Source organism: Rhopalosiphum maidis, chromosome 2, assembly GCF_003676215.2.
Source record: "Rhopalosiphum maidis isolate BTI-1 chromosome 2, ASM367621v3, whole genome shotgun sequence".
Classification (NCBI taxonomy): domain Eukaryota; kingdom Metazoa; phylum Arthropoda; class Insecta; order Hemiptera; family Aphididae; genus Rhopalosiphum; species Rhopalosiphum maidis.
Genome location: NC_040878.1, coordinates 69,432,558 through 69,459,396, shown reverse-complemented (window position 1 = coordinate 69,459,396; position 26,839 = coordinate 69,432,558). Strand labels below are relative to the sequence as shown.

Sequence of the window (26,839 nt, the reverse complement as noted above, 5' to 3'; positions counted from 1 at the left end):
TAAAGATTTATACCTTTGGCATATCTGGAGGTACAAAATAATTATATCTTTGCTTCCTCGTTAAAATTTCAGGGGAGACAAGTACTCTCCTTTCCACAACAATGCAACCGTATATAAATGTATATACGATGTAAGTGATACGTATAACGTATACCTATTATCTACTGTATTTTATAACTATCGCCTATAAGTACCTATCACAATATTATAGTGTGTGACTCGCATTTGCGCGAATACGAATAGGAGGTACGTTTTCTAACTAATTTTCATACACTCATCATCAGGCGTTATCTTCAAGTGTGTATCTCAAAAACATCGTTCGGCACTTGGGTAGAACGCCGACGCAGTGCCGTCGTCGTTTCGCTCGAACAGCACGATAATGAATATTGGTAATGGTGTATTTGGTCAACGGTCGAAAAGTCGGTTGTACTACTACTACTACAGCAACAACCCTCTTTTTGCGCGCGTACAGAAATCCGTTGAAATCGCCGTCGTTGCCGGCACCGTTATTGGTCGGTTGCCGGGTTACATCCGTCGCGGGTGTAAAAACGTCTGACGGTCAGACCGCGTTGTGGTCGTCGTTGTCGTCGTACGCGCAGAGGAGGTTAGAGTGCGCGACCACACCACGGACGACACACGGTGGTTGTCTCGGAGGGGTCTTGGTGGGGCCGCGCGTCGAGGAGCGGTAATTACAACTGTTGGTGGCGGATCGCGAAAGCGTACGCGTAACGACGCGATGTGTCGTGTCACGTGCGTGTGAACGCCGCCTTGCCGGTTCCCACCGCGTGCGCGTGGAAACCGGTTACTCGCCACCGCCGCCGCACCGTTGGGGTGCCCGGACGGGCGGTGGATGTGTGGGGAGGGGTCCTCCGGGAATGTACGTTACGAAATTTTCATCGCCATTCGCCAGTCGCACGGGTCCGTTTGTAACCGTTGTTCGTCAGTCGCCGTCGTCGCCGTCGTCGTCGTTGGCGCGCGTTCTCGTATCACGCCGCCGAGTCTCTTTCCCACACACACCCCTCCGTTCACCGCCGACGTCGCTGATAATAATAAGAGAATAACGCGAGTCCGCGGCAAAATTCCGCGGTTTCACACGGTCTTGTGCGCGCGCGTCGTGTCCGTCGGCGAATTATTGTACTGCCGTCCGGTTCGTGTTCGTCCAGTCGTTTTTCATCCGCAAATGTCTTCTGACGTGTTCAAATCGTGATAAGTCTCGGTGCGTCGTGCCGTTCCGTGTGCGTGTGTGTTACTTTTCGCGCGCGCGATCACGTCGTCCGGACGTGTGTGATGCCGTTGTCGTTCAAGAAAATCTTCTCGCGAAAACTGCTGTTCAGCCCAAAAGTCATGGGTAACGCGGCGTCGCATCACGAACCGTTGGACCGGGTCGCCAGTCACGCGGGCTCGACGTTTCGGCGTTCGGCCAGTTGTCGGCACAGCAAATCCGCAAAGGTACGACGACCAACGTTGCCCGCAGCCGGCAATGTTGTATAAACAATAACCAAATCGGGCACCCGGTCGCTATTGCGCTATTCGGTGTCACCGTACGTCGGCGGCGATCAGGGCACGCGCGGGCACTTCGTCGTCATCGCGAGTGCACGACGACGACGACGTTGTCACCGACGTCACCCGCCGCGTGCGCCTTGCCCGCGGCCGTGTACGATGAAACGTGTCGTCGGTTATTACTACCTATAACGCTGCGTTGTGTAGTACGCGCGTACCGGTTGGGTGCGACCTTGTGTCCCGTAGTCCGTCGTGCAATAATAATTATTATGCTAATAATATATATGTATATAAATTATTATTCCGCGCGTTTAATGTACCTGCGTTGTGATATTACCGTGTTATTGTTGTGTTCGCGTTTCGAGAATACACCCAACGCACAGTCACGCGTTGTTTGTATTACGTGTAATATCATATATATATATATATATATATATATATATAGCCCGTGGCGGGTGGGCGTTTTATTGATAAATAGTAATTACGAAGATTTTTTTATTCGCGATCCGCGAGGGACGACAAAGATAAATCGCGACTACTACTTGGCAGGGGCTGTGCACAACACGTACGTTTCGCGTTACGTCGATCACCGTTCGATCTATGGTATTGGCGGCGGGGAGGGGGGCGGGCATTGACTAGTTAACATGTTAGGACCAAGATCAAGAGGTAATGTTTTTCCTTTTAGTTAGTCAATTTATTAATTATGGTAAACTAATAGAAATTGGAGAATGCAATTGAACAATTTAGCTTTTCCGATCGATTTTAAAGACAATACGTCGAGTTAAAATCATATTTAAATGCGATATCAAGTCTAATTTGGTATCTAAATTATTTAATCATTCTATATAATATACATCCACAATGGTTTTAGATTCAAATGAAAAAAATTATATTTCTCGTTTAACTTTAATTCGCAGAAACGTTTAAATGCACAAATATCATAGACACTGTGCATTGACAAGTAATAGTTAAGAAACTCGTTTAAAACAATATTTTTAGTTGAACAACTGTAAAAAATAATTGACTTATTTTTAATGGAGTTAATTTTATTTTATAAAACACGTAGGTGAGTAGTAAGTACTAGGTACTCTGTAAAATATGCATGGCAGTTGTGCAATAATTTTCTTTTTATTTCAAACTACCTTAAATTTCGTCTCTCGCGTGCGATGTCAAAATAGTTTTGGGACCATGTGAACCAACGTACAGTCAATAGCGTGTGCGGTAGAGAATATTACACATTATACACATAATGTTATTACATTGTTAGTTCGTTACTATGCTTTGCTTGATTTTACGTAATTGTGTGCGTAACATTACGTCGAGGTTCTTCTAGTTCAATTTTGTTTTTTTTTTTTTGGTGACGTTTTAAACAGTTATGAAGTACAACATTATCGTAAGTACTTCAACGACGTGAAAAAGTCTATTGATATATTTTTGTTCATGTAATCATTTCGATAGATATCTTCGAATACTTGGAATATTTAAGGGTAGTCTTCTGCCTACGAAAATGACGTCCAACCATTAACCTAAACAAATATAAATATATAGAATAAATTTAAAAACAATTACAAAATATTTCTATGTTTATAGTTGTTCTAAAAAAATAATATACCTATATCCAACAATAGGCCTATAGATAACAAGTATTGATAGGTATCAATATTATACTTTTTACTTTTTAAACTTTTAATATTGTTGGTCCACATAAAGGTAATATATTTTTACTAATATGGCCTGACGATAAAAAGTTGGGCTTGACTTAGGTTTTAAAACGGCTCATGAGTCTGGGTAGCCCGAATAGTCTAAATACCTCGCTAAATACCTAGTGTAACGTGGATATCTTAAATCAGTCTATAAAATATATTGCGAATGTTTAACTATTGGGTTTTTGGACTCCTTTTGTTCCTTTTTTTTTTATAATAAAAATGTAGTATTGTCTTTTGAACTTCTTAAACGAATACATTTAAATTTAAATACTAGAATAGCCCTTTACGTAATATTATTTGCCTTGTGAAACTTGGACTCTGTGTATGTATTATACACGGAATAAATCGAGGTATAAATGTATAATGTGTAATATTTACTACCAGTCCATTAATTTATCACGTATTATATTTAGATATAGGTATAATATTATTACTTGATTTTAATCGAACATAAAAGACGTATAATGTCAATATCGGTAAATAAGTGACATTTCTTTGTCTTTTATCATGATTAGTGACTAAGTATCTACGTCGTCTAAAATGTTAAAAAGTTTCGAATACGCGTTAATAAACTATTCATAAAACCCGTTACTTCGATTATAAACAAAAACTATCGGTAGTTTTCAGCTAATAAAATGTTTAAAACTATGTTGTATATACTATAAATCATAAAGTAAACAATTAATTAAAAATTAAAAATCTCATTATTTAGCATTGTACTAAAGAATGTTCCACGGCCATGCCGTTTGAATTTTATCAAATGGTAGGGACTCGGCAACTTCAACGTAACCCCACCACCATAAAAAAAAGTCAGACATGCACACTATGCATATTATTGTGATGGCGACTTTTTAAGGTAATAGAAATGTTTACACTAATATATCGTTTATTTTAAAGTGCTTACGATTGATAACAAACATGTACACTTCAAACGATGATAATTATTATATTTGATTATATATATATATAGATTTCATACATAATATAGAAATTAATTATATCCACCAATTGGGAACGTCAAATTATCTATTCATCGTACATTCGTAAATATTTAATAGATATTTTTATAAATAATAAAGCAACGAAAAAATCAAAAAAATAGATAAAATGTATTTTTTGCAATACAATTATATAGTGTACAGTATACTATTGACTATATAGACGGTAAATCTTTTCCACGTTCATGAATTATTTTTCAAAAACGAGATACGTATAATATAAATATCGAGTATGGAAAGTAATTGTTTTTCAGTTCACTTAACATAATATTTTGCTGCAATGCGTCCGAATCGAACAACCGAATTTAACAACGATGTATTCGTTCAAGTATACAAGAACCCACAGGATATCCGCCGTTTTTATTTCTCGTTTCCGATTTGTTTATTCGAAACAGCTTGAGATCGCGGTGTGCAAGAAAACAGCGTGTTGCTATATGGGTACCTACAGCTACTGTCTTACTTCCCCCTTTCGCTCATACGATGACAATGGATAATATTATAAGGGTGAGTGTGCATTCCCCTCATAATATATGTATTAGATACATTATGTGTAAAATTTATAGGGGTGAGTATACGAAATCCGTCGCCGTTCGTGTTCGTCTCTTATACTATGTATACTATTATCGGATTCCTATATTACTATTATTATTATTATAACAGGTTGATCAATGATCATAATGTATAGTCTCGTAATCGTCTCCGAAATCGGTTTAGGTATATAAATGTAGGTAGGTACACTGGTCTTGATATATGTCGTCACTGCAGTCTTTTGTGTTCTAAGTTATAGAGTTGCACGCACACAAGCCTACGTCTATTAATACATATATACATGCACCATTCAACCCCTATTGCATAATTCACGGTTCACGTTCTGTCTCGTATGTAGCGTCTCCGACAAAAAAACGTCTCAACATCCGTTAACGTTTCCGTGCAGCCTCCTCGTGCGCCTATAGGCATGCCAAAAAATGTTTTTCTACACACATCTTCGTTGCACGTTTCCGGTTGATTTGACAAAAAAAACAACTGTTCGTCCGACTGCCGACGTTGCCATTGTGTCGATCGCTGATCGGCCTTGCAGTTAATTTAATAATTAACCAACGACAAATCTATATATACGTCTATATAATAGTATAATATATCGACGAATTGTGCAAGCCTAAAATGCTATAGAAAAACACAAACGACAGCGATCTATAACAGTAGTTAAAAAATATTCTTCTTTGTCGACGGATTTTTATCACATCTCATCTCTCTCTCTCTCTCTCTCTCTCATTCCGGTCCATCGGCGTCGCCGGTCTTTCTGCAATCGTGTCTCAACGCGGAGCTGATATTCTCGTTTTATTATTATTATATATATATATATATATTTTTTTTTTATTATTTATTCTCCGAGAATGTTTCTTTGCCGGTTGACCTTGCGCGCGGGGGCTTTCACGAGGTCGTTCACATGGGGGGAACGGCTGACTGCGATGATGCGGCTGTACACGTAGGTACCATATTATTTATGCGTAGGTATACGTATCTATACACACGTACACAGGAAAATCGATTTTCGTGTTTTTCTATTTCAAGCCGCGAGGCCGTATAGCAGGTCCACACGAAAAAAACCTTTTACACAACCCTAATGATCACAAGGGGGGATACTATTTTTAAAACACGCCACCGGTGCCTGCAGTTTGTTGTGTCGTAGCAGCTGCGCGACGAGTGAGCATCGCTGCGTAGAGCATCTGGTTGCTGCGTCGATATATTTAATAATAATAATAATAACGCCGTGTGTTTATGGTATATTATATAGTCGTGGTGTAGGCGTAGTATAGTAGTCTGTAGCTGTCGAGGTTTGTCGTAACCGCCTGTTTCGTTCAGTTTATACGCACACGCGACAGTTTGTACGAGTCCATCTATATACTGACGAAATAACGTAGATACTCGTACCTTATACCTAGATAATATATAATAATATTATTTACGCATGTAGCGCGTTAGAATTTTTAATGTTGTCGTCGGAGGAGGAGGCGGTACACCTTGTTTCGATAGTTACTTGATCGTCGTGTTTAGGAAGCGTTCACGCTCGACCGTCGGTCACCGTGTGTAACCGTGCTCGCTTCGATTGAATTCGATATTGTTATACCTCTATAATTGTACGCTATCGACCAGCGTTTACGATGCTTATATATATATGAGTATATAATATGATAAAATTATTACAAATTACGTGTGTTATGATCAATATCTATACACCGAAAGTGTGCGGGGATAGTTATTTCATTGATAATGGTATAATACGTATAGTAGATATTATATTTGTGAACATTTTATACGAATTAAAAAAAATATTATGAACAATTTACTTAAGCAGTAATGTGCAGACCTTCGAATATTAAATACCTATTGAGTTTCTGAAATTTAATAAATCTACGTGCGCATACTTAAATGTACGTGGACGTACAATAATTGAGTTTTAATATGGGTAAATTTAAATGTGTAAAATATGTAGGTACGTGTTAATTTGAAATCTTCAGAGATCCATTGACCACCTTAGCCTCTGAATCAGCTGTCGTTTGTATATTGTTACATAATATGTAGTATAATTGTAGTTATTATATATATATATATATATAAATTAAATGGATTAAATGAAACTTAAAGATATATTTTATTTACCTATATGATTATATACATTATTAATTTTACAATACTCAACAGGCACTTTTAATTTTGATTACATTTTAGTTTATTGGTTTTTTGTATTTTAGATACAAGTTATATTAAAGAATTTAATTTATTTTTTTTTAATATTTGTTTTACCATATATATATATATATATATATATATATTAACGTAATACAAAAAAAATTATTTTTACCGTATAATATAAATATAGGCACGTATATAGGTATGATTAGTCTTCTTTTGCTTTAACAATGTATATTAATTAATATAATATTATTATGTCATACATTTTATTTAATATCTTATACGCTCTACATTACTAAATATTCTATCTGGACTATAGTATAATAATGAAAGTGGTATAACCGGGGTTATATAGTTGATTAAATAAAAATGTAATAAGAAAGTAAAATCAACATTTTATTTGGAATATAATAGAAAAATCCAAAATTTTATTTTGTTAATTATAAGGTTTTTAGGTTTTCTTATGCTTATTAAAGCGTATTTATAAATACGCATTGTTATCTAGATTTTTAGTATTTTCCTTTGACTATTCAGCAAAAAAAATCTGCATATTTGTGTGTTTTTAGAGATTAATAAACTAAGCCTAGTTATGACGCAAGTTAACTGAAAATATTTATGAATAATTTATCTATTCGGGTTTTATGACTATTATTTAATTTGACTATAATATTTTTTATACCTATATGTACATCTATATCTATATACGTATTAAAATATATTATGTGCTTAAAAAAGTACAAATATGCTCTAAAAATATGCACTTATATTTTATTTTTTGCAGAAATATTATATAAAATATTATAAACACGGAAAAAGCAAAACAATAAAAATAATTCTGATTTTTAATTTTTAATCAAAATTTAAAAAAATATATAAATAAATAAAAATACGATACAAGAATATCTAATAATATATCTCAATATTAATGTATTTATTTTTTTATTTACAAATTTTCATAGTAAATCTTCATAAATTATAAAATATGCTTTAAAATCTAAAAATCACTAAATATGTAAAAATATGCACTATAAACTTTTGATATGTTTTTCGTAGTGTCTTAGAACGAATTTCTAGCTCACTTAGCAATAAATCTAACGGTTCAAAAAAAAACATGCAAATACAACAACTTCCGAGCCCTAGTTATATCTCATTATTACTAACTGTTATGGTGATAAATTTTTATAATTCACAGTTATAAATTATTTAACAAGTTATTGAAACTCTTAATCGTTTTAAATAATTTTGTAGTAAATGTTATGTTTATACAACATAATTTTTTTATCTGTAATTCAAATTTCTTATATTATTTCACCATACCATATAGTGCGTATATCAATTCAATATCATTATATATAGGTATATACTGAGTCACGCTGGTTTATGTTCAGAGTGATTCATTAAATACATTTAGTTTTTAATAGTTGAGTAAATTGTTTACGAAACGTGTACTACTTAGCTGTAGGCATCAAATATCGGACATACCTGGCCAATGAATCGTCCATGTGCTATACGTTTAACGTGTATTAAAAAAGTAAAAAATAAATGAACATTTTTTTGTCGTTTTCATTGTCAAGGTTTACTTATTTTTGGTACACCACCTGTATAATATTATATGAACTTTAAATATTTAAATATTAAATAAGATCATATTTTCAATTCATCAGTTTACATATTTATAATAAACTTACCATAAATATATTAATATAGTGAATGTTGAATGGTAATAATATGTTGTCACAATATATCACTTGTCATTGTCGCATAACAGTCGTTGATATAAATTATAATGTGTATAGCACATAATTGTAATAATAAGTAAAGTTTTATTTTACTAACCCAACTTAAAATACAGTTCATACAGACTTATTAATTAGAGTATATTTTGTACTTTTATACTGTGTATTGTATAATATTAAATACCTAGTTATCGTTATTTGAGTGAATATAATATATATAATTATTTTTTTCAATGATAATTAGTAATATGAATTCATTGATTATTCCGCAATTACTACCAGGTACAATGCCTTTATAGTATATGTATACCTCTATATAGTATATTGTATTTTAACGTAAAACTATGAAAACAAAAACCCAATTGTCGCCCTAAGTACAGTCGCTGTAGTAGTTTTAATCTCGTTTTATTAATGTTAGGCTAATTACGTCTACCTGAATAATTTATTACAAATGTTGATGTGTTGGATTTTATTTAAATGATGAATTATGTCAATTAATAATTATGTATTAATTATAATTTAAATCAGTACCTTTACAGTATAATGAAATTTAATGAGCACTGCGAGATTTAAATCAATATTGTCTTATTTTTTTAATAGATGATTATACCTAGTGTATCATGTAATATTTATATCATTGACTATATGTCTATATATAATGCAGGCACTATACACATAATCCAAAAAAAAAATATTAGTGTCTAATTTGATTTACCGCGTATATTTGCTCTTCGAAATTGTAGCTAGGTATATAAGGTATACACCTTATACGTGGTTATGATTTGAAAGAATGCTAGCCGCCAGTGGTCGACAACATATGATACACAATTAATAATATTATTAGAGGGGCTTAAAAATTATCATAGGTATCGTTGTATCATACATGTATATAATGCACAAATGCTCGTGTGATTAAATGTATTTTGGTTGTATAATTTTTCACACGCCATTCATACGGCAGGTAGCGTTTCTGTCCCGTGTCCCGAAGACACCGACATGTATACGTATTATAATGGTTCTTTTTTGTTGTGAGCAAGCCCCCCTCTTATGGGAACACGAACAGATGCATTTCTAATGTTTTGAGATAGCTAAGGGTCCAAACCAAAAAAGGACATTTTTCTGGTATTTTCACACAGTTTTTTTGCTAACTGTGTCACTGCCCGTTGCGTGTGAATTATTTAAAAATAAAAAGCTAATACAATTTTTCTTATATAAAACCATTCAATTATCTACCTATGAACTATCGTAACGTTTCATCGCAATAATATCAAATATTATTTAAATGTTTGACAACGTATATAAACTATAAAGAACAATGATCATTTTTAATGTATATATATAAGTATATTACACTAGAGTATAGACCATAATAATGTACAGAAACCTGTCGATTTTGTCTTTGCTCACGTTTATCGTCATGTATAAATGTATAAACAGGATGTCCGGATAGGTAGACAATATACATACATACATACATACATTCATTCATGTATAATACATAATATATACATACATACTTTTACACTAAAGCGTAAAATATTTTATTTACCATAAATGATGAATTCATGAATTATTTTATGCACGAAAAACACATTATGTAGAAGTATCAAATGAATATTGTGTAATATAATATTTAGACCCAACATTATTCTAAATCTGTATATTGAAATAAACAAATAAAATCGATGTGTTTATTTGTGTTTCACGCTTTTTTTAACGTTTAATGGATGTAATAATAAACAAAATTGATTTATAACTATTCGGTTTTTACCGAGAGCATTCTACTCGATCTGTTTATGTACACGAAGACCGCATTAATCCTTTTTTGAAAAATCACCATTCGACCATATATATTAAACACGCTGCATTTACGGCATGTTAACCAGATGTTACTATTTTCCCGTTTTAAACTCTATATAATATAATACATAGTAGGTACACGTCGTATTTAACAGCAGCGTTGTTAAGTGCGTATTATATAGATTGTTTATGATTTAACGTTTCGTCTATTTCATGCATATTATTTCGTAAGTTATCGATTGAGTATATTATAAGTGTACAGTATACTAGGATTTTGGCACTAATCCGTCGGAACGTCGGCCAACGTATTCAATGAAAGGCATAATATATAATAGATGAACGTATATAGGAAGCGGAAATTGCATGCGGTCGTCTGCAGCAGTGCTACCGCACGCGTACGCGACACGTGTTTAATACTCTTTAATACTTTTTCGTCTGCCTACGCGGAGGATAGTTCGTGGGAACCATAAGTAGTAGTATGAGTTTAAAAAATAAAAAAAAATCCCTTATCGCGATGGTCCTTATTATTATTATCATTGTAATGGAACTGTTCGTTTTGAAGAGTATAAAAAAAAAATCGTCCAATTAAAACGAGAAAACGATCGCCACCCTTACACGCGTGATTCCGATATCTTCTTCTCTTAGTTGCAGTGATTTTATGAAAGCTGGATAATATAGTTACATATTACATTATGTATCGCTCGCTCGCTTGCACACTATTAATAATATATATATATATAGATAAGTCGTTCTATCATTTGTACATCGTGTAGTATATATAATATAGGATCGGTGAAAGTATAGCACGTCGTTCGTATTTTAAACTGACGTAGCAGACTTTTAGAAAGAAAAAAAATATACAATATAAGAATTTAATGTGTTTGTCTATATGTGTGTGTACTCGTATATAAATTATGCGTCTAAACGTTTTTTAATGTCACAGTCAAATCTTATCTACTATAGAAATAAAACCTACATGTGGTAATATAATATAATGCATATTACAATTTTATTAATTTATATGTGTTCCTATATAATATTATACTTAACGTATATAATATATAATATTATTCAGTTATGAGACTGCTAAAACGTGTTTGTTGCCGTCTCGACGTTATACGGAATGTTTACGATCTATATTATATTTATGCGTGTAGTGGATGTGGTGTGTATGTGTATACTGTATATACGTAATGAAATATCTAAAACAGATACATTCAATATGAATACGAGACACGAATAAAGTTTGAATACACCCGGATGTGGTAAATGGCGGTGCACGCAATACACCCGAAGCTCGATAAATATTTCGCTGGTACCTAATAGGTACTAATAAGTAGTAATATAAATTATAAGGGGTGACTGATTTAACTGGCTACACTATTTTTCGGTTGATTTTTGTCATTTTAAAAACAATATTAAATAGAAAAATTGTTACAAATTTTCCATCTAAATATTACGACAAACGTTATAATATAAAGACTTTAATATTACATATTTATATTATTATAATAATAAGTGGTACTTGAAAGGTATACCTCCGCTTCAATTTATGTATAGATTATAGGTACGTGACGGCGATATGCTCTTTCTACGCACTTGTCCTCGTCAAACACGACAATAATGCAATACAATTAAATAGGTGTTTGCTGAATGGGATATATGTGCAGGTTAAATACATTTTTCATAAATTTTCATGCAGGAAAACAATAAGACAGTGTTTTACTTCATGTGTATTATTATTCTGTGCTTAAAAGACCCATCATCATAATCTTGATAAAACAGCGAAAAAAAAAGTTTTTCAAATAATATAGCTAACGTTTTCTTTTGTAAAAAGGAAAAATCCACAAAGGGAATCTTTATACAATTTTAATAAATTTTAGAATTTTAGAATTTAAAAATAATATTATTAATACATTTGTAAATTTAGTGTATTATGTTATTCATTATATACAGTCAAATAAATAAATTAAAATTAAACCAGTTGATAAAAAGTTGTAAAAGTTATTGCAAAGAAATAACCACTTGACCATTTACCTAATACAGGTATATATAATGTATTTAGTATGCCTATAAGGCTGTACCAGTGTACCATATATAGAAACGCCCGGATTCATATACACTAAACAATTATGAAATATGTTTTTAAACATTTTGTGTTTACTTACCAAAAATGGCCAATTTTTTTGTAAAATATGTTTTCTAAAAAATCATGAGATTTAGATTTTAAATTATTATGAAAGAAGTTATAGCAATGTTTAATTATTCGTTTATTGCCTATTTATAATTACAATTTTCGAAAAAGTTATAGTAAAATGTATAGAAAAAATAATTATTATTGTGTAGGTATAGGTAGACATTAAATTTATCGTATTTGCTTCTACTGAATTGGTAATCTTTTTTAATAGCTTTATTCTTATATTTTCGAAACTGTACGTTGTGTTTTCTTAAGTTAAAATTATTTTAAATTGTATTAATAGTATGCTCTTTTACGGATACAGTTTATATACATATCTACTGACCTATTTTACTCGTAGTTTATTTTGTTAACTTTTTGCATTATATATTATTCAAAATATATTGTTCGACATAATCTCTAAAGTAATTAAATTCTTTAACTAAATTACAAATTCAAAATTTCTTTTTTCCATATTTGAAAATCCGTCAATTATATTTATTTAATGTCCATATTAATTATTTTCTGTGAACATAGTATAGCAAAAACAATTTCAAACAGTTTCTCTTCTTGAGTTGTCCCATGCTTGATCATTATCATGTTTTTAATCTACATAAAATGAGTGAAAATAATTCCAAAATAGGTACAAAAGACAAATATATTTCGATCTGCTACAGGCGAAAGCATATAAAGTACAAGTACTACAGGTCTACAGCGCACCGCTAACACTCGTTGCTATCAACTTCTACTAAGGGGCACTTACAATATGACACATAATGATTCTCATAGCTTAAGAGGACGTCATACCCGCATGTGTTGTCTCTGTCTTACAAACGTAAGACATGGCAAATTTGCATTTAGCCGAGCGTTTAGCAGATTCAATTTTATGCTATTAGCTTTAATATTAAAGTCAATTTACCTATTATCAAACTTAAAGGTAATAATATTATCTAAGGCATCTTATAGGTTTTTATTGTTATCTTAATTTTTAAGTGAGTTATAGTTATGTACTGATATTCCACACATTAATGTAGCCCCTTTTGCCGATGAAATAATATAATCTACAGTTTATACTAAATCTCGTAACACAAAAGGAATAATAACAGTTAATTTACATTTATACATTTAAATATTTTATAATCTTGATACAATAATTTTAAAATATCAAATCCTTTTAAAAATGTAAACGTCATGTTAGCAGCCTATATCGTGACTACTCCACTTTCGCTTAATGTTAACTATGTATCTATCCCTTTGAGGTCTACCGTCAAGTGTCTTATTCAAAAGATTTACTTGGTGGTCGTGTAATATATTATCTAACCTACAAATCCTAGCAATGTTGATTCTTATTCTAAACAGAGATCTGCATTACAGAAAAAATATTTCTTTATTCTATGTAAGCAAGTATTGTGCTCTCTGCTTACATATGCTTGTGGACTTGTGGTATTCGGGAAAAATGTTCACACACCTACTTAAGTAAGTTGCAAGTATTTTAAAATATTAACTTAAGAATAATAAAAATGCTTCGTGGTTTGTAAGAAAAAACGTCACAAAAATCTCAAAATTCCTAAACTCCTGTTAGGTTACATTAAAACTTAGGCCAAAAGTTTCTTCAATTCCATTCAAAAGTCTACTACAGTCTACAGGTACAATGTACTATCTACTTAAGACCACCATTCCAATGCCCCTAAGACAAGAACGTCAAAGTGAGAATTCATGGCTTAATTCTTTATTATTACTTAAACTTTATTTAACTATAGTATTAAACTATTAATACAAGTACCTACCTACTATAATCAGTTATTGTCATTACTTCATTACAATTAATATTAATTTTTTACTTATCGTATTTAGTAAAACGAAATACATACATATTTTATCATCCCTTTTTTCTGCTTAACACGAGTAAGTATTTATAAATAAATCGATTAGGAAGTGAGGAGAGGGAAATCTTCCCCGACCGAAATACCCCACTACCGTACCTATGTATTACTATATAATATACTCTACTGTGTAAAATAACGCTCGGAAAAATTCGCGCTCTGCTGAGCGTGAACGCGGAAGCGATCCGCCCAAAGGGTTTATCCCACGGTCATCGTCGTTTCGCACTGATCTCTTCTGTTAGTAGCAACTGCTGCTGTGCACGGTGTGTCAGTGCTGTATAACCTGATGATATTAAAAAAAAAAAAACAATACCGTCACGGTGATGACGCCGTCGGTCAACGCACTTTAACTATATAATATATGACGTGCTGTATCGTATCATATACAGTATACACAGATATAAAACACCATACCATACTATTATAATAAAATATATATCGAATTGCTTTAGGAAGCTAGGGGTGCATGATGCGTATTATATAATATTATAATACCTTTACGTGCTCGCAGCCGCCAGTCTTATGTTTGATTTTTTGTCGAGCCCGCGGAATAGACAATAAAGGTACGGTAACACTAGAACACGAGTGGTGGTCAGAAAAAAAGAATGATTTAATTTTTTGGAAAAAAAAACTTCGACTATTACTAACACGGAAAAAAAGTACGAAGAATAAAGTAATATGCAATTAATTAAAAATAATGTAAAATTAATATTTGTGAAATTAATTTCATTTTTCTTTACGAATATTACGAATCAAGAGGATTTAGTAACGTAAGGAAATCAGTCATTGTTCAATCGCATAGTTATTATATCACATCGAAACGGAAGTAGTAATTTTGAAACCGGTGGAAAAATATGGAAGGATTTTTAATTAATATCATGACCGTTGTACTTATTAGTTATTTATAAATGAAACAAATATTAATTTTACTTTAGTTATCATAAATATCAACTGTAGCTAGGCACATTATTTTCTATGCATTTAATTTTAACACAAATTAAAATTTGTCTTGATTTTTTCCACAAAAATAAAAACTGACTTTTTCTTTGGACTTTTTTCCTACACTCGACACGAGTATTGCGGTGCATTGTTATCATTATTATACGGTGGTGAGCCCATTCTATGTGCGCCTGTATTTCTCCGACGTGATCCCACGGACTGGTCGGGGTGGTATAGTCACTATACTATAGTAGTGGATCATCACGGTGAGTGGCTACACGCTCCAGTTGCGCCGTCCCTGCAATTGAATCGGCAAATAACGATTCGGCTTATTGTTTGAACCGTTCTTGAATTTTTAACAGTAAATAGAAAAACGACTACTTCTTTTGTTGGAGAGCATGCCACACGCCCTTAAATTGTTTGTAAAAACAGTTTCGCGCGTAGAAGACCTTTCAAGCTAGAATCATACGTAGTTGAGATGGCGAGAAACAAAATGTGTGCACAATACAGAAAATAATATATTTTCTGTCACAACCGTCAAGTAGCATTTCAATTTTGTTTATTTCATTAATATAAAAAAAATGAATTTAGTGCTATAAATTTCGTTACGCGGTGGCAAGAATAGTTACTATCCAAACTCCAAATTATATTACTGTACATGAACTTCTAATAATATATCAAAACAGCTAGTAAGATGGATTATTCCAGAGCTGCTCTATGAAACAGTTGTGAGCGAATCTATATTTTGAGATAGCAAAAACAGTTCATTATTATGGATCATCGTGTAACGCCGACAGGAGTGGTTTTAGAGGTGGCAGAGGTGTAATAACACCTGTTAAGGCCTTAAGAGTGGGTCGTGCGAGAGTCGGGGAGATAATTTCAGTCTTTGGCGAAATGTAATTCATCACTTAGAAAAAAAAGCTACGATACAATAAATATTGTTTTATTTGTATATTATGTATAAATTTGGTATGTCGACTATGGTTGTCGTATAAGTTTATAAGTAATATTTATATTATAAGTGGTTCTTTTTTTCTCGTAACCATTTTTCTGTTTAATCTCAAAATTCGCGACAACCGACAATGGTACTGACATAAGAGCACTTGTGAGCTATTTTAAATTAGTATTATATATATTATATACCCAAAATCAAAATTATTCATTAAATTTGTCAAATCCCATGAAAGCCTGTGTAATTATTACTCTTAAACGCGTTAAAGGGGTGGCTTGAACCTTGAACATTTTCTTTCTTTCGATTTGACGAAAAATCAGATCCAGCGGTCTTATAAATCTGGAAGACTTACTATGGTTTAATATATTTGAAAAATATCTGTGAGTAAATAATCATTAATTACTACTACGAATAAGAATTTCAATTATATTCAGTCCGCCGGTCTTACCGAGTTAAAAATAGTCAATAATGATGCATGTCTACAATCTCCGGTTTAGGTAGTAGGTACACATACTACACACTACTGTAGCAACTAGCAATGGTGGTGCGATTTTTATTCCTTTATTCATATTCGCTTTGAACCATCTTTCTTTAGGACGTACAATTACACAAATTATTGTTGTAGGATTATTTTTTTACGCTGGGTTTTTGAACGATGCTGCTCATAGCTCGTCCACAGGTTGCTATCGCGGGCACAAGCTCATTATTTTTCTTTTTATTATAAAGTTTACTTGGAATCAAAATAACATTTATTTATCGACTATAGAGGTAGCTATAATTTTATTATTACTATTAATTTAGAACTCAAACTCGTCTTTTTGACGAACGTTAAATGCTACTTTGTATAAGAAGGTACTCGTGTAAATATGATATATTATGCACATTTTAAATTAACTGTTTCTTTTACTAAATTGTACCTAACCTGTTGTCTGCTTTGCTTTGTATGTTGACATGTTATCAATTATTATCGCCATTAAACTATACACGTATATCAAACAAATTATTATTATTATGTTATTTAGCTTCTTAACACTCAAGTGTTAATAAACGTTTAATGATTTAATTGCGCTTTCGAAAACATAATCGTATTCGAGCCGATAAACGATACATATTTATTATTTGTCTATGATTATGCTCTTATTATGTCTTGACATTCGTTATAACTTATAATACATAATAATGCATTATTCGGACGAAAATGTAATTTTATCGTTTTGAGATAGAATAACACGAAAAATCACGAATAGCGGCTTAAGAGTCGTCGTTCTATATTAAATAATCCAGGCTAAAGATGTTTTGTAAATCGTTTCTTGAGCAGTGGGGACATAACATAGCGATAAAAAAGAGCGGTTATATTGAATTAATTAAATCATCGAATTACAATATTTCAACAGTTAGTACATTAGCTAATTTGTGATATCATTATGCCAATATGCACATGACACTGCGTATAGTGCATGGTGTAGAATTATAACTATAAATTATAATTTATAATACATAGATGTGTAGAGTATGTTCTTGAATCGTTGTCTAAAGATAGTTACGTCACGAAACCCCACCTATCGCATTACAAAATCACGATGAACAACACTTGTCTTCTTTTTTTCAAACGTCGAGCGATGTACCTATAATATATAGTATACATATTACATATTATATTACCTAAATATAATTTATAGGTAACAACACTCGGAGTGCTATAGATTCATAAAAAATAAAATACAAAATAATATTCTCAACCATTACCAAAAATATCTTTCCTATCTGCGTGGTCGAGCTATGGTTTTACACGATTAATGTCACGTTTTTTTGTCTGCTTCCTTTAAATTATGATAATCCTTATGCATTTTCAAACAGTAATGGGTAATGACAATATTATAGTACTAAAAAAAATACGACATGGTGTTCATAATCCATACATAGATGACTAGATATATAACAGTAAGTCAGTAAATGCCAAATAGTAATACAGTATAGGTTTTCATAATATTGCGAGCAAAAATGTTACCGATAAAACGACGATTGTGTACTACAGTCTGTGGATATACCAACGAATTCTTCGTATGATTAATAAATAAAATAAATATGACACACACAGCTGCATCAGATTTGCTTGTGGTTTTAAATTTAGACTATCAAAACAAAAAAAGTGAGACTAGTGGCAACATTTGTGTATTTAGATATTCACGGTTTAAATTTGTACTTACATAATTTACGTATTTTAATCGTTTTAACGTATAAAATGGTTCGAGGTGCGAACATTTCTATATGTATATTGTATACAATAATCATATTTACTCTCGTGCGCATTGTATAATTTTGTGCTTGTTTTTTTGTTTTCCATCTTTTTATTCGTATCATTGTGTTGATATCATTAAAAGTTGACCACAATAATAAGGCGTTTTGAGTATTATAAATGAATACATATTAATATATCATACAACCAATGCTAGGCAAATTATAGCAAATGTTTAACTGATAATTACACTTTTTAAGGTTTAATAATTAAAGGTTATATAGGTAGCTATAATTATAAATTCATGAATTTCATTAAATGTACAATATCGAATCTTTAAATTTGTCATTAGGTACATACATAATATATGGGTAAATAAAATATTATGATAATTATTTTAAGTATTTTAAACCTAATAAAAATAAAGCTAAATCAAATTAATTTTGGTGTACCTATGATTAATTTTATCAACTAACTAATTTGTTTATATAATCAAATTGTATTTATTTCAATCATTAATATTATATTATATTAATTCTTAAGTCTTAATACGTTCAGTGAATGCATATTTTATAAATTTAATGAATTTTTATTAATGGACGTAATCCTTATAAACTTTAATCAATACTTAATATATATATAAATAAATAGTGTTTTTGCGCCCACTCATTTATACATTGCCGCCGGTGAGCGAATATAATAAAAGCACAACATAAAACGTGGTGTACATAAAAAGTAGGAAAATTATTCGTTTGGAACTCTATTTTTGTTGAAAAATATCTCATTGGCAACATATATTGTTGATATTGTATTTGTATTGAATCACATTACTTTGCAATAGTAATCTGTTTGAAATATATTATGTCGGAAACGTAATTTTATGGAAAATATTCTGTTGGAAACATATATGTCATTGAAACTATAGTATATTGAACAATATTTTTTAAAAAACTTATTCACCGAAAATATTTTAATGGAATATTGAAAATGTAGGTAAATTATTAGGTTATGAATTATGATATACGGTTCCGAACAAATACGTTTTTAAGCTTATACTTTATTGCGCCAAAATACATTTCAATTAAATATTTTACGAAATAATATTTGAAACGGTTTAATTTTAAAACGAATACGTTTTCGAGTAAACACTTAACCGATACAATATATTTCCAGATCAATACAGGTAAATACAATTCAGAAAAATCTTTTTTTTTTAATTTCTACGTTTCTACTAATTATTTTCCAACAGAATATAGCCCTCCTTGTGTAATGTATAAATATATGTTAAACAAATATTATAAAAATTAATCCGTCTGCTTGAGAACCATAAAAGCAGTTTTATGATATTAATTATTATGTTACTCAATCGTATAAAATACGTACGTTGTTTGTTCGATTATTCAATTCGTTTGTTAACAGCATATACATTAATACATACTATATATATATACTATTATAATATTACTGATTAAGATAAAAAGTGTTATAATTAATGACACAATAAAATAGATCTACATCAAGCATTGTCGTTATATGTATTTGATAACTATATGTATATAGTAACCTACATTATGAAAGAAGTTAAATGTGCCATTATATATAGTATAATAATCTAATTAATTTTTTAGAGTGGTCGATCGCCGTCAAAAATGGACCGATTACGGCGGAGTTTTCGAGATAGTTTCAGACGCCGTAAAGATCTGAGCAATAGCGCCGGATCGCCGGGCCATCATTCTAATCCTAAACCTCATTTGTGGGCCATGGACGAGGCTGAAGTCCGGGCTGGGATATGTTCCTTCCATGTTAAAGTAAGCTGAGTTTTAAATTGTTTATGATTTAAACCAAAAAAAAAGCTACCGTTCAAGCTATCAAGTTTTCATTTTTTTCTCTCGAGTATTACAGTAAAAATATATAAATTTACATTGTATAAATATTAAAATAATACAGTCAATACAAATAATTTAATTTAGATAATAGAATAATATAGATCAAACTTATAGAATTTATAAATTATCGAGTTAGAGAAATTAAATTTGGATTATCTGTAGGGGAAAATAATGTGTTCTGAAGATGAGTGTGGAATAAACTTCCTTGTGGAGGTAGGATTAATGATTATTATAATATAATTAAAATGTACAGTATTTACCTACACATATTTAGATTCCTTGCAATTATCAATACTGAATAAATTTGAAAGAAATTAATTTAAAACCAATATTAAATAAAAATGTATTAACCAGTTTTTGTATTAGTTAATAATTGAAATAGCAATTATAGTTTAATAACATTTAGTAATTGTTTAAGTAATATATTTTTGTTCTAACAGTATTTGGGCTGTGTCGAAGTCTTTGAATCGAGAGGAATGGAAGTATGCGAAGAAGCTTTAAAAACACTTAGGGTAATGTTTTTACCTATTTATTTACATAGAACAAACAATTTTTAATTTTTTAATTTTTATAGGCATCACGCCGTAGGCCAGTAAGAGCTATATTTTACATATCAGGAGATGGATTGCGTGTTGTAGAAGAAGAAACTAAAGTAAATTATTATAAAAATTATAAAAAATTGTTGTTATAAAACTTTTGATTTTCAGGGTTTGATAGTAGATCAAACAATTGAAAAAGTTTCGTTCTGTGCCCCAGACCGAAGTCATGAAAAAGGATTTTCATATATATGCAGAGACGGATTGACTCGTCGATGGATGTGTCATGGTTTTGTAGCTCTAAAAGAATCGGTAAATGTAAAAACAAAGAAATTAAAAAAATTTTTGTACTTTTAAATTAATTATGAAATCTTAATAGGGTGACCGATTAAGTCATGCTGTTGGATGTGCTTTTCAAGAATGTTTGATAAGAAAAAATAAACGAGAAGAAGATTGTTCTGTTACAATGAATTATGATCCAAAAACGTCTGTTTTTACAAGAACTGGCAGTTTTAGAACTCAATCTTTAACTGAACAACAGTCTGAACCTAATATTCCACTCAATGCACCTCCACAACCTCCTCCTTTTCTTCAGTTAAATAAAGGTATATATAATATATGTTCTTTTGGTAGGTAACTTAATGCATACAATTATTATAAGATATTTATCAATTAGTAAAATTTAATTTAAAATTGAGTAAAGTAAACATTACTATCTGTATAAAAACAATCACGTAATAACTAATATTTATCCTAGATATACCAACATCAGTAAAACCATTGCAACAAAATCCTACAACACCAAAAGTCAGTACCAATGCGATCGAAAGACCGCATGCTACATTGTCCATGCTACAACGACAAGGATCATTTCGTGGATTTACACAATTGAATCAAGCGTCTCCATTTAAAAGACAGTTGTCGCTTAGAATATCTGAATTACCTTCTAATTTAGAGAGAACGAGATCAATGAGTCTACAACCAACAGCAAATACTCGTACATCTTCTAATAAACTTTTACAAATGAATACTCCAGGTACAGAGTTAAAATTAAAAATATGAATACCAAAATAATATATAACAATATTTTAATTTATTTTAGTGAGTCCTATACTTGAAGCTTCTCCTCGAAGTGAAAAACCAATGTCTACAACAGATCAAGTAACAGCTATGTGTCAACAAATGTCATTAGAATTGGCTTTTCTTACAAATAGTACAACCAATGATGATTTCCCTGAGAAATTTAAATCAAATGATCTAAAAACTATAGGTAAAATAATTTTTATTTTGTATCTTATATATATTTACAGATATTAGGTTATTAGCATTTGGATACATATCATATAATATATAAAAGTTTGTTATCTTTTTTTCTCACATGACATATAACTGTACAACTAAGTGAAAAATATATTTATATTAATCATTAGACAAACTTTTAATACTGAATAAACTTATAATAAAGAAAATACATCTTTTGTTATCATCATAGTTTTTTTTTTTTTTTAGCTTATACATATGTTTAAAACTAAATTTTCTATGTTACTGTAAACCAGTGTTTCTCAACCTTTGTATTATAGCAATATATTGTTAAAATTTTTTATAATTTGTAACACACAATACAAAATAAATAAATAAGAATAATACCTATTAATTTTTGTAAATATATTGTCAACAAGGTTTGTACATTTTGTGTCATTTAATATTAATACTTCTCGTGACACGTTTGGACATACCCGGCAACATACCAGTTGAGAAACACTGCTGTAAACTATTTAAATATTTAATATTTTGAAAAAAATTTTAATGAGATGACTTTGAAAATGTTATAGGTGATCTAACTCTAAAAATCACTTACCAATAATAATCAATGATTCATTTTTGCTTTACTATTTGACATTTGTGTAAAAGATAAAACTAACTAATATGGACTCTTAAAAACATATTATTTAGTATCATTATATTATAATATATTATGTTTATAATTTTTAGAAAACAATTCAAAACAAGGGCCAATTACTGGAAGTGAAGCATTTCTTGCTAGTATATCAAAAAAAGCCACATTATCATCAGAAACCCAAAGCAACCCATCGACTCCAAAACCAGAGTGTCGTATTAGTCCACAAGACGAAGGCTTTGATTCTGGTTCCAGTTTATGGAATGTTAATAACAAGGCAGTAACACCACCAACTCCGCCTGCTACTCCACCATCAACACTACCGAGGCCAGAACAGTGGTTAGGTCAAGTGGCAGCAGTTACGTTACAGTCAATGGATCCCCAAGTCACACCTAAAAGAAATCCACATTTAGCAACACACAGTCGTGCATTTTCTTTAGACACAGCTGAGGATGTTTATCGCACATTTAATAATATTTCGGCTAATCCATTTGACCCTAATTATATAGCCCCTAAACAAAATACAAATCCGTTTTTAAGTAGCCCAATATCAAGTAGCCAAAATAAAACTGTAAAAACTTTTGAAGTTCAAATGTGATCAATTCTAATAATTATCATCATTGAATAATAAAAAGTAAAAACTTTAAAAGTTAGAGAAAGGGAATATGCGATTACTATTATATCATGTAAGATTGGATTTATGATTGTGCAATTAGTGTTCAAAATTAATATTAACAAAACTTTGTATTGATGCTTATTTATTTAGAGTACTATGTACTATCTCTGAAAAAAATCAAAATTTAATTTGATCAAACAAAATTATTTCTTTTCAGTACTAGTAAACTTCATTTTATTTTTTTTAATAACTTAAGTATTACTAAGTGCATTTATAATAATAGTTTGTATTTTATGCTTAAATATTTTCCATATAAAAAAACTGCCAAAAAGGTATTAATTCAACATAATTTTTAGTTTCAAAATGTACTTAAATAAAATATATTGAGAAATGAGTTATACGGTTATTAAAAAATATTATAGAGCTGTAATTGCATAAACTGTTAATAATTTTTTTTTTCATATATTTTTCTGTAATTAAACATAAAACATAAACTTAATATTCATGCACAGTGAATTTAAATTAAATTATTAAATAATGTTTACATACGTTCATTTGCAACCTATACATATCAATATTTTTCTAACGTTAAAATACTTAGTATATTATATTTTATGTTAAATTTTATGTTGATATAAATATTGACAGCTAAGGGTACCTACTAACGAATTTGAACTTATCGCACACATATAGTTAATAGAAAACAGTTCATTCACTACTAATATATTAACAACTAATCGAATCAAATTGATATAATAAATAATAAAAATTAAACATATGACTTATTTTTACTTTTAGTTAAAAAAATTATACATATTTCAATTTTTTTTAAATATTAATAATAAATTATATTTTCAAAATATAAAACTAAATAGTTATTGAAATAATAACATTTTTTATTGAATGAACTTCTAATAATTTACAAACCAATTCTGAGTTAGTAAACAAACAGTATAGATTCTAAAACGAGTCCTAAGTATTTGCCAATTTTTTAACTCAAGTATTATTTAACGATTATCTTTAACCATAAGTTTAAATGTACATAATGTGTATTTTTCTAAGATCAAAATGTTGATATATGTATTCTTCTATATACCTGTTAGATTGAAAATTATACACCTTGCATTAATTTTATCTCTTTATTGGCACAAGACTGTATTTCTGTCGTCCTTACAGTTATCTAAGTAATAATGATAAGTCATTAACTTCCCTCATTTTTACATATTATATATGGATGTTGCTCTTTACTTTCGCTTTCGGTTTAACAAGTCAAACACTTACACAGTTATAAGACAACCTAAAACTATTTTATGATTTAAAAAAAAAAAAAACGCTTATAGCTGCGTACTGAATAGGGATTGCGTGTTCTGTGATATTCGTGTATTCAATAGACTGCATTTTTTTTTTCTATTGATACACAACAATGTTTATTATTACTATTATTATCATTATTATAATTATTATTATTATTATTATTATTATTATTATTATTATTATTATTATTGTATATACTATACGCAAGTATCTGTGGTAACATTATATTATAATATTAACTGTATTGCTCTCATAGAAAATACGGGAATTAAATACTAACTTATGTATTATAATTTTAAAAATATCATAATAAGAATAGTATCAATATTGTTAAATATAATTATACTTTTCATTATTGATATATATAAATATATACGTATGTATATGTATTACTTGTTAGTATTTTAGTTTGTATTATATTTTCTTAAGATTAAAAATTATTTTTAAAACAATTATTATTATGTATAGATTATTATTATAACGCATAGTATTAATCATTTATGGATTAGACATCATAATTGATCTAACTGGTTATTCGTTATGCCTGAGAGCAACTATACCTGTTTAAAAAAAAAAAAAATTATAAAATAGCTAGCAATTAGTTAAAACTCAATTAAAAAAAAAAAATTGTTGTACCTATTAACTATTAATTAGTACATAAACTATTCAATTATCATGCACCTTAATATGTTATTGGTATACGATTAATTTTTATTGTTGTTATTATTTGGATTATCCAATTGGGAAGGATTGGTATTTGTATTACGGGACATGTGTATATCATTAACTATATAAATATATATCAGTGAACATTATTATGTTATACATACTTACACAATTGTATATAGATGTAATATGTTGTTTATGTTTTTGCCAGAGAATAGTAATATGTACGAAAGAGCTTAGACATATATTATGTATTGAAATTACAGTATTGTTTTTAAATGGCTTAAGTGCAATTAAAAATAATTCTAGTTTTTCAACCAAAATTTTATGAAAACGACTAATGATAAATATGTAAGATGTACGGATAAGAAATAACTATTTTATACAATTATTGTGATTTTAGTAGCCTCTATAAAATATAATAATATTATGTTATTATGTATACAAGGTGTCTTATATAGATTTACTAGTTTTAAGTATTTGGATTAATACAAATTCTATTACCCAACCGCTTTAAATTAGTAAATCTTTACAAAATACTGAATAATATGATAATGGCTTCGTTATGACCAAATTAGAATTAATTTACCTATTACTTTCTATTGTACTTAAAAGTTCAAACAAATTGAAACATGTTTGTAAAACCCTTATATCTTTGTTTATATTTTGTAGTATTAACATATTATTAGAAAACTTAGACAATATTCTTAGATGCCTAAGAACCTCTGTACTTAATTATTGTTGTCGTATGAATTATATATAAATATAAAAAATATTGATTGTTTTTATATCAAGCGTATGAAAGGTATTTAATTATTATTTTTCATTATTACCAATAATTTTGTCCTGGACCTTAAATATTATATAATTTATTGACCATTTAGTATCATGGACCATGATTTGGTTTCTCAATAATATATGTAAATGTAATATATAATAATTAATAAGTGTTAAGTAGATAATAACCACGGGTCATGGGTCACATTTCATTTAACCAACTATGTATAATATCCATCATATTCATCTAACCCATAATAATTATAATGATCATTGACTGACCACAAACTAAAAACATTTTTATTTAAATACAATAAAAAAGATAGTAAATGTATAGAATTATTTGTCCTCTCTAGATTGTCAGTATACAATGAATATTGCATACCTCATACTTCATAGCTAGAATTAGAATGATTGAACGTGTTGTCTATATCTATTTCTATCTAATCTGTTCATAGAAGTTAACGTGAATAATAATAAAAAAAAAAATTGTGTTGAGTAAGAATATTTAATTTAATTCATTAGTC

The 26,839-nt window shown here is 30.0% G+C and overlaps 1 protein-coding gene across 3 annotated transcripts in view; it reads left to right on the top strand.

The window, feature by feature from the left end:
- The window catches only part of LOC113551928 (protein numb), a 36,060-nt gene extending 10,538 nt beyond the window's left edge, over positions 1–25,522 (top strand). Inside the window, exons 1-9 of one of the 3 annotated variants that reach the window (XM_026954509.1) lie at positions 898–1,449; positions 20,249–20,428; positions 20,947–21,018; positions 21,081–21,158; positions 21,214–21,360; positions 21,422–21,647; positions 21,800–22,078; positions 22,145–22,312; positions 23,035–25,522. In XM_026954509.1, coding sequence (XP_026810310.1) covers positions 1,288–1,449; positions 20,249–20,428; positions 20,947–21,018; positions 21,081–21,158; positions 21,214–21,360; positions 21,422–21,647; positions 21,800–22,078; positions 22,145–22,312; positions 23,035–23,537 — 1,815 coding nt within the window. In that variant the 5' untranslated portion in view covers positions 898–1,287 and the 3' untranslated portion in view covers positions 23,538–25,522. Of the gene's footprint in view, positions 1–897; positions 1,450–20,248; positions 20,429–20,946; positions 21,019–21,080; positions 21,159–21,213; positions 21,361–21,421; positions 21,648–21,799; positions 22,079–22,144; positions 22,313–23,034 lie in introns of those variants that run through there. The other 2 variants (XM_026954510.1, XM_026954511.1) reach the window with 2 other exon arrangements.
- Positions 25,523–26,839: the final 1,317 nt, after the last annotated feature.